Source organism: Acanthaster planci, linkage group LG21 (genome assembly GCF_054643075.1).
Source record: "Acanthaster planci isolate LZ-2023a linkage group LG21, COTS_SCS, whole genome shotgun sequence".
Lineage (NCBI taxonomy): Eukaryota > Metazoa > Echinodermata > Asteroidea > Valvatida > Acanthasteridae > Acanthaster > Acanthaster planci.
The window spans coordinates 10,966,057-10,976,350 of record NC_141797.1 but is presented as its reverse complement, the minus strand read 5'-3'; the positions used below and the strand labels follow the sequence as shown (position 1 = coordinate 10,976,350).

Here is a 10,294-nt window from a genome sequence, read left to right as displayed (position 1 = left end):
TCTAACGATTTCACGGTGATGTTGAGTTCCTGAAGAACAGTACATTAATTAACATGATCAATACTTCACGAACCGTTCGTAGCTTGGCTACGTAGGCCTGCCTGCGAACGCACAATCACTGACGATGTGGTTGTTTCCTGCAGAGATAAGATGCCCAAGTGAATGACATTGTAAGAGCATAGCTCCATGGAAAGAGCAGCTGTTGAATGCAGAACTTAAAACATTTTAACTCTTTATCCTTGGAAGAAAACATTCACGTATCGGAGAGCCTCTTTTTTCTTTTTCAATTAGATCCTCGGTACCCGACCGAGGAAACATACACTACGTTCTCTATCGACTTGACGTCACCATACTCTGATGGTAAGTATAGTGCCTGGGTGATGTTGAGTTCATAGTACATCAACATTAACTTCGATGTGGTCCATCGATCAGATTCCACGTGAATGACACCGTAAGAGCATATGCTGAATGCAAAAGATTTCAACTCGTTATCCTATGTCTGTCCGGAAGATGACACATTACACGAATACAATGATTTACTTGTGTCACACCATCTCCCAGCAGAAAACATTTACTGAGTGACTTAAAATGTTTATCCTTCAAATAGATCCTCCGTCTACGACCGATGGACCCTACACTACATCTCCTCCCGATTCCATGACATCAATACATGGTGGTAAGTACAGTGCTTGGGTGATGTTGGGCTGGTAGGATAGTAACAGTATAGGTGAAATGTTTTCAGGATATCAATATATCCCTTTCAGAGACAGCCCCCTCTCTCTGCTACCCCCCCTACCAATACAGAAAGATAAATTATCAGCTCGAATCTCAAACGTGGATCGTTTTCCAATACTCGACTTGGGCACCGTCTCAGGCCCCTGATTTTGAAGTTGTAAGCGCCAATAGTGGGTCTGATAGTGCACCATGTTTTGTGGCACTATAGTACCACAAAACATCAAGTAAGATGCAAAAGAGCCAAACATAACAGTACTTTCATTTAAGTTAAACGCTTCAGGCCCACGATCGGGGATTGGCTTCCTACACGAAGCCTGAGACGCAGACAAAGTTGAGTATTGGAAAACAGCCCAAGTGGGCTTGAATCCAAATAAACCCCACTGTTTAATTAATATTTCCGTATATGTATATTCTATATATTAGCATAGCACATTATGTATTTCTTTTCAGAGACCTCGCCTTGTTCTATCAGTAATGTCAAATCAACTTTTGCATCGCTTAATTAAAATGAAAATGGAAGTTGAGATAAATGCTACTCAATTCGTGCTGTGAATGTGTCGTTTGAGCGACGCTGATAAAAGGTTGCCATTGCCCCAAGGCAACTCTGATGTTAACACGGAAAATTTTCACAAGATTTTCTGCTTGAAAGTGGCTGAAATGTTAGCATCAACAACATTTGGTGAGACACCCAAGACACAATATCTTAAAATATCTCTATTCCCCATGCATCGATCTGCAGCTGAGAGAAATGTGGGCATATGACATACATCAGATCCCCACGGGAATAACACTCTAAGAGCAGATGCTGAATGACAAAAATAATTATTTTACCTCTATATCCTTCGAAGAAAACATTTACTTAGCAGATAATCCTTTTTTATCCTGCAATTAGATCCTCTATACACGACCGATGAAACATACACTCCATCCGCTACCGACTTTACGACACCAGAATTCCATGGTAAGTATAGTGCTTGGGTAATGTTAAGTTCTTAAAGTAGCTGTTACATCAACATTAACTTCAATGTGGGCTTGAATCCAAATAAACCCCACTGTTTAATTAATATTTCCATATATGTATATTCTATTCATAAGTTATTTAGCCTAGTTTTTTTTTACCATGTCACTCAACCAACTGTACATGTGTATATGAATTATGAGGAGTGGTATTAAGGAAACTTATTTTGATGCGGTCTTTTTCCCATCCTTTATGTCTTATCTCCCTGTCACAGACTTCTACTTAATCCTAGAAGTAAACGGTAGAATAATTAGTTCAAATTACAACCTTGGATGTTTATGGTACGACCCTCAAACCCACTTGAAAAAGATGTACCTGTTTTGAGAGACATTTTCTCTATTGAGGGACGGATTTCGTCCCCAAACGAGACTTGTGTGAGTTTCGGGAGAGTAGCCGAGTTGCGATGTACACCGCTAATGACGGTAGGGACCACCCTGCTGAATTTATGCCCAATATCCGTTATTAAGTTACAGAAACAATGTTAAATCAAGTAATTTGAAGTACATTGTATTTCCAACTAGAGGTTTGGCAGCACTTTATGATGAACGTATGGGGAAAGTCAAGTGGGTTTCGAAGTGTACATGTACCACCCTATAAATGCTTCGGTCGTGTTACAAAGCAAAATCTTCTAACACGCGTTTTACTCACACTTGACAGCATTTTCAAATCAATATTTTTTAGTACGGCCATGGGCATCAGAATTGGTGGTATGGGCGCTATACTAATCTGCACTGTTATTATTATCATCATTAATGTATTTTGTAAAGCTCTGTTACGATTTATAATTCCAACAGGCCAAAGGAATTATTCACAAGATTGCAGTTTCAATTACTGAGATAATTAACTGCACACACTGAATCCCATCAGCCATGTCTTGATCTCCTACGAACCTGTTGTGAAGAACAGAACTAAGGCTGTGATGTTTTCCCTATGTAGACTACATGTAATGTATGCATGCAACCTGTGGAGGAAAAACTAATCGCTAATGTCAACCGGTGATCATCATACCAAATCAATTTGATTGCTGTCGAAGAATAACAATGCCGGCCAATACATTCACTTCGTTTTTGAGTACCAAGTCAGTTTTATCAACGTCAAAAAATCGCTAATATCAACCATTACTAATCATTAAAGATTTTATGAGCTATATAGAACCAATAGGCAATTTTATTTGGGGCCAGGTTAAGAAGAGGGACAGACGATACGATACCCCTTCCCCACTTCGTGGACACTCCCTGTCCCACCAATGATGCCCATGGTTTTGACCAAAACAACAATCTCTTCTCTTCTTTATTAGGGACACCATATGTGACCTCTACTATTTCCACAACGTTCTCCCCCGACGCAACCACTGAAGGTAAGTGTGGAGCCATTGGTCAAGAATGTAGCTCAGTCCACGGGCTGCCGATATGCAACAGAAACTCAACCTCATTGTCTTTGTGAGCAGTCTAAAATCAACAACACGTCAAGTTCTTTTACGATTGACTGCAATATCATTTACAAGATTGTAGTTTCAGCTATTGAGTGTAAGCAATTGACAATACAAAATCCCACCGCCCGTCTCTTGTTATATGAATGGTAAATCACAAAACACAAAGCTGTCAGGTTAATCGTTTTCTTCTGTAGAATATGTGACATGTGCTGGAAGTCATTTCACTTGTGGCGATGCAACATGTATCTTTGACTCTTGGCAATGTGATGGTTATGTTGACTGCCTCGACGGAAGTGATGAACTCAACTGTGGTAAGAAAGGAACAACTACTTGGGGGATTCATTCGAAGATGCTCAAGATTTAGTGAATCTGATGCAGTCTCATATTTTATGTTATTCTTTCATTGTAAGGATGCTATCACTGCATGAGAGATTGACTCATACGATGTATGAGCTCACAACCTAAATGGAAAGTGGGAAATGCGGACCGTGTCTTACTCCGCTTTTAAAAAGTATAAAGCCTGAACTTAAGGGCCCGCCTCTACGATGACCAGGAACATCCTCACATCACGTGCGCTACTCTTTCTTGTCTCATTTCTTCTCCTTTCTTCATTTGGATCACACTAGAGTCTTCCTTGTTGAAATACGGTCATAATGATTCAGACTCAGCATAGCACATTATGTATTTCTTTTCAGAGCCCTCGCCTTGTTCTATCAGTGATATCAAATCAACTTTTGCATTGCTTAAAATAATTAACACTCTAAGAGCCGATGCTGAATGACAAAAAAGTGTTTTACCTCTTTATCCTTCGAAGAAAATATTCACTTACCAGTTAACCCTTTCCCCCTTGAACTAGATCCTCTATACACGACTGATGAAACATACACTCCATCCTCTAACGATTTCACGGTGATGTTGAGTTCCTGAAGAACAGTACATTAATTAACATGATCAATACTTCACGAACCGTTCGTAGCTTGGCTACGTAGGCCTGCCTGCGAACGCACAATCACTGACGATGTGGTTGTTTCCTGCAGAGATAAGATTCCCAAGTGAATGACATTGTAAGGGCATAGCTCCATGGAAAGAGCAGCTGTTGAATGCAGAACTGAAAACATTTTAACTCTTTATCCTTGGAAGAAAACATTCACGTATCGGAGAGCCTCTTTTTTCTTTTTCAATTAGATCCTCGGTACCCGACCGAGGAAACATACACTACGTTCTCTATCGACTTGACGTCACCATACTCTGATGGTAAGTATAGTGCCTGGGTGATGTTGAGTTCATAGTACATCAACATTAACTTCGATGTGGTCCATCGATCAGATTCCACGTGAATGACACCGTAAGAGCATATGCTGAATGCAAAAGATTTCAACTCGTTATCCTATGTCTGTCCGGAAGATGACACATTACACGAATACAATAATTTACTTGTATCACACCATCTCCCAGCAGGAAACATTTACTGAGTGACTTAAAATGTTTATCCTTCAAATAGATCCTCCGTCTACGACCGATGGACCCTACACTACATCTCCTCCCGATTCCATGACATCAATACATGGTGGTAAGTATAGTGCTTGGGTGATGTTGGGCTGGTAGGATAGTAACAGGATAGGTGAAAAGTTTTCAGGATATCAATATATCTCTTTCAGAGACAGCCCCCTCTCTCTGCTACCCCCCCTTGAATACCAATACAAAAAGATATATTATCAGCTCAAATCTCAAACGTGGATCGTTTTCCAATACTCGACTTGGGCACCGTCTCAGGCCCCTGATTTTGAAGTTGTAAGCGCCAATAGTGGGTCTGATAGTGCACCATGTTTTGTGGCACTATAGTACCACAAAACATCAAGTAAGATGCAAAAGAGCCAAACATAACAGTACTTTCATTTAAGTTAAACGCTTCAGGCCCACGATCGGGGATTGGCTTCCTACACGAAGCCTGAGACGCAGACAAAGTTGAGTATTGGAAAACAGCCCAAGTGGGCTTGAATCCAAATAAACCCCACTGTTTAATTAATATTTCCATATATGTATATTCTATATATTAGCATAGCACATTATGTATTTCTTTTCAGAGACCTCGCCTTGTTCTATCAGTAATGTCAAATCAACTTTTGCATCGCTTAATTAAAATGAAAATGGAAGTTGAGATAAATGCTACTCAATTCGTGCTGTGAATGCGTCGTTTGAATGACGTTGATAAAAGGTTGCCATTGCCCCAAGGCAACTCTGATGTTAACACGGAAAATTTTCACAAGATTTTCTGCTTGAAAGTTGCTGAAATGTTAGCATCAACAACATTTGGTGAGACACCCAAGACACAATATCTTAAAATATCTCTATTCCCCATGCATCGATCTGCAGCTGAGAGAAATGTGGGCATATGACATACATCAGATCCCACGGGAATAACACTCTAAGAGCAGATGCTGAATGACAAAAATAATTATTTTACCTCTATATCCTTCGAAGAAAACATTTACTTAGCAGATAATCCTTTTTTATCCTGCAATTAGATCCTCTGTACACGACCGATGAAACATACACTCCATCCGCTACCGACTTTACGACACCAGAATTCCATGGTAAGTATAGTGCTTGGGTAATGTTAAGTTCTTAAAGTAGCTGTTACATCAACATTAACTTCAATGTGGGCTTGAATCCAAATAAACCCCACTGTTTAATTAATATTTCCATATATGTATATTCTATTCATAAGTTATTTAGCCTAGTTTTTTTTTACCATGTCACTCAACCAACTGTACATGTGTATATGAATTATGAGGAGTGGTATTAAGGAAACTTATTTTGATGCGGTCTTTTTCCCATCCTTTATGTCTTATCTCCCTGTCACAGACTTCTACTTAATCCTAGAAGTAAACGGTAGAATAATTAGTTCAAATTACAACCTTGGATGTTTATGGTACGACCCTCAAACCCACTTGAAAAAGATGTACCTGTTTTGAGAGACATTTTCTCTATTGAGGGACGGATTTCGTCCCCAAACGAGACTTGTGTGAGTTTCAGGAGAGTAGCCGAGTTGCGATGTACACCGCTAATGACGGTAGGGACCACTCTGCTGAATTTATGCCCAATATCCGTTATTAAGTTACAGAAACAATGTTAAATCAAGTAATTTGAAGTACATTGTATTTCCAACTAGAGGTTTGGCAGCACTTTATGAGGAACTTATGGGGAAAGTCAAGTGGGAGTTGAAGTGTACATGTACCACCCTATAAATGCTTCGGTCGTGTTACAAAGCAAAATCTTCTAACACGCGTTTTACTCACACTTGACAGCATTTTCAAATCAATATTTTTTAGTACGGCCATGGGCATCAGAATTGGTGGTATGGGCGCTATACTAATCTGCACTGTTATTAGTATCATCATTAATGTATTTTGTAAAGCTCTGTTACGATTTATAATTCCAACAGGCCAAAGGAATTATTCACAAGATTGCAGTTTCAATTACTGAGATAATTAACTGCACACACTGAATCCCATTAGCCATGTCTTGATCTCCTACGAACCTGTTGTGAAGAACAGAACTAAGGCTGTGATGTTTTCCCTATGTAGACTACATGTAATGTATGCATGCAACCTGTGGAGGAAAAACTAATCGCTAATGTCAACCGGTGATCATCATACCAAATCAATTTGATTGCTGTCGAAGAATAACAATGCCGGCCAATACATTCACTTCGTTTTTGAGTACCAAGTCAGTTTTATCAACGTCAAAAAATCGCTAATATCAACCATTGCTAATCATTAAAGATTTTATGAGCTATATAGAACCAATAGGCAATTTTATTTGGGGCCAGGTTAAGAAGAGGGACAGACGATACGATACCCCTTCCCCACTTCGTGGACACTCCCTGTCCCACCAATGATGCCCATAGTTTTGACCAAAACAACAATCTCTTCTCTTCTTTAATAGAGACACCGTATGTGACCTCTACTATTTCCACAACGTTTTTGCCCGATGCAACCACTCAACATATTGAGTTCTTTTAAGATTAATTACGATATCACTGACAAGACTGTAGTTTCAGCTGTTGAGTAAAATAAATAATTGACCGTACAAAATTCCACCATCAATACTTGCAAGTTTGTTGTTTGTCTCTGTCAGTTTGTGCTCTTTGTTTGTGTTTGGTCTTCTTGTTTCTGAACGCTTTCAATGATGAAGTATTATATTCATATCTAGAGTTGATTGGTTGGTCACATTTGGGAAGATACCAACCAGCTTTTACACCAGAAGTCCAGGACAGTTTTTATCTCTCCAATCTGCCTAGCGAAAGAAGAACTCTTTCCTGAGGAGACTGTTTCCTTAGTCTTACTCAAAGTAAAGAGGGCAAAATTCTAAATGAGTCCATAGAATGATAATCACAATAAATAATAAATCTTCAAATCGATCTAATTTATAAAACCCAGCAGCGAAAGTACATGGTGTATCCTCTCTTGAGCTACTCATGCTGAGTTTGTCTAGGCTGAGTGTTTGACTGTGCTCTTTACAAATGTCTTGATATTACAGTGTATATGCTTTGTCGGAATAATTCGCTCTTTACCTGTAATCAAACGCTCGACACTAGGACCACGTCGTCCATAATGGGTTGTGTACGATTAATCTGATTTCAATGTACTCGCTGAGATCATACAAGGGTTTCACCTGCACAATAAATACGAGGGCGATCAAATACGACTAGTTAAATGCAATGATTATACCTAACTTGAATAGGCCACAGTTGATTGTAGAATTGAGTCACTATAAAAGGTGTCCTGCCTCTCTGCATGAATCTTAACTGAAGGAGATGAGGTTTGTGAGAAGAACCCCCTATAATACGAGGGATATTTCACCTGTTTGGTCACGCCGACCTGAATTAGACTTTGGGGCTGTAAAAAAAATGAAGGAAATTCATTTTTGATCTCTAAAATGTGTATAGTCAAATCAATTCAGGGCTCTTTTGCCTTAAATTTACAAGCCAAAGAATATTTGTAGGCTGAATACCAAGTAGCCAGCATAGAGGGTTGGCCCAACTAGGAACCCGATGTACTTTTCATAAATGTAGAAACTTTTGAACTGCGAAAGCAAATCATATTACAACACAAAATGGGCTACTTTCAAAGTGTCCAAGATATAAACTTTACTTCGGAAACCATTGGAAAACTCTTGCTAGCTGCTTTCATCAAACATTGCACTTTTAAACAAATGCAATTTTCTATGTTTCATTTCTTGAGAACATGGTTCATTTTTATAGCCTTCAGTTCAAACTGTTAATGCACAGGACAGTAGTAATAATCCTAATTTCTGCTTCTTCTCAGTCACAGTCCAAGGTAAGTGCATCTGTGTAAACCAGACATCTTATGTATGTACGCCCTAACTAAGATTTGGAAAGAATCCTTCCAAATGATTCAGTTCATGAGAAGAATGACAGCCGTACCGAGAATGCATTTTGTGCATCACAGCATTGAAGTGAAACATCCAACAGCAACTGAAACTGAAGTGCTTATCTTCAAGGATTGTATTTCGTTCATGTTTTTTCTTGTGACCTGTAAAGTTTTCCCAGCTAGGGAGTACGGTGAGAAAGATCTTCTGCAGTTTCTAAAATGTGTCCAATCGAAGCAGTGCTTGATGTTGATGTGTGATGATCGTGATGTTTTTGAAACGTTTCAAGCAATGTTTTACTTTGTGTCAGGGTCAAATCTTGAAAAATTTGGTACCTGTGCATTGATTTAAAAAGACAGGTTCCTTAATTTTTTCATATAAAGTAAATTTTTTTACTTTGTCACAAAGTTTTAACAGATAAATGGCAATAACTGCACTAAACATTCGCACAGTACAAGTGAAAAAGTCAGGTACATATGATGTAATATGATTGATTTTCTCTTTCACTTGCAGATAATGAGCCTCCTACCATTATGTGTCCAGCCAATCAAACTAATGCCACTGATTTCCGTGCTGCTGATGTCACACTTCCACTGCCTGATGCAGTATCGGCTTCTGACAACTCAGGCCAATATAACATCACTATTGATGTCGCTGGTACAACATATCGTGTTGGTGACAGTGTGACCCTTGACCTGGCTACTGGTGAACATTTACTGCAGTACACAATTTTCGATGCTGCCATGAATAATGATACATGCAACATGTACATCACTGTGATTGGTAGGTGCTGGTCTTAGTACGTGTATTGATCTGTATGTAGAAAATGTAATAATTTACATTTTCTGGCAGAAGGCAAAACTGAGACATTTCTGCATTGATTTTCATGATGCTGCTTTGGTGTACGCATACACGTATAAGCACCAGAGTGTTTTTAAATATGAGCTTGACTGTTGCATTGTGGGCTTGGGGACCAGGGATAGCTGGATTGGACATAACATGTATAGGCCATGAAAGATTTGTGTTGTCCATCTCCAGGACACCTGATCCTAGATACAACCACCTGCCGATAACTGCCAAATGGGAATCTATCAGGAACTTTGTTTTCGGTACAGCATACATCCAAACCGATTTTACAGCCATCTGAACAATTCTTGGACTTCATTTCCTTTGTGTAAGCTGTTTCTGCTATTATTGTATTACCGAAATCGAAGTATATGTCCAGCCTGAAGCCCCATTTTTACTGTGTACCTTCCATTTCATTTTCAGATACTGAGGATCCACAAATTACCTGCCCTTCACTTGAACCTGTTGGCACTGATCCTGGCTTGGACACTGCCAGTGTAATCTTTGACTCCGCCACTGTGACTGATAACTCCATGGTGCCCATTACACCAGTAGCCAATCCAATGTCAGGTTCAGCCTTTTCTATTGGTGACACTCCTGTACAGTTCAATGCTACAGATGAAAGTGGGAACACTGCCTCCTGTGCATTTACTTTAACAGTAGAAGGTACATGCTAAATATAAGCAATTCATGAATCATATTTCCAAGAGGACTAATAGAAACCGAAATTGCCGTAGCAGTGCACAACTCAAACCGAACGAAAGTTATCCATAACCTAAGCCTGAATTGTCTGATGATGCTTCTCTTTATTTTCATATAAAGTAATTTTTTTTACTTTGTCACAAAGGTTTAACAGATAAATGGCAATA

The 10,294-nt window shown here is 39.2% G+C and overlaps 1 protein-coding gene across 1 annotated transcript in view; it reads left to right on the top strand.

Moving 5' to 3' along the window:
- LOC110982977 (uncharacterized) overlaps positions 1 to 10,294 on the top strand; it is a 56,119-nt gene that overhangs the window by 19,423 nt on the left and 26,402 nt on the right. Inside the window, exons 4-13 of the mRNA XM_087130963.1 lie at positions 292 to 360; positions 608 to 676; positions 1,628 to 1,696; positions 3,051 to 3,110; positions 3,380 to 3,496; positions 4,371 to 4,439; positions 4,687 to 4,755; positions 5,711 to 5,779; positions 9,093 to 9,362; positions 9,849 to 10,091. Coding sequence (XP_086987089.1) covers positions 292 to 360; positions 608 to 676; positions 1,628 to 1,696; positions 3,051 to 3,110; positions 3,380 to 3,496; positions 4,371 to 4,439; positions 4,687 to 4,755; positions 5,711 to 5,779; positions 9,093 to 9,362; positions 9,849 to 10,091 — 1,104 coding nt within the window. The remainder of the gene's footprint in view (positions 1 to 291; positions 361 to 607; positions 677 to 1,627; positions 1,697 to 3,050; positions 3,111 to 3,379; positions 3,497 to 4,370; positions 4,440 to 4,686; positions 4,756 to 5,710; positions 5,780 to 9,092; positions 9,363 to 9,848; positions 10,092 to 10,294) is intronic.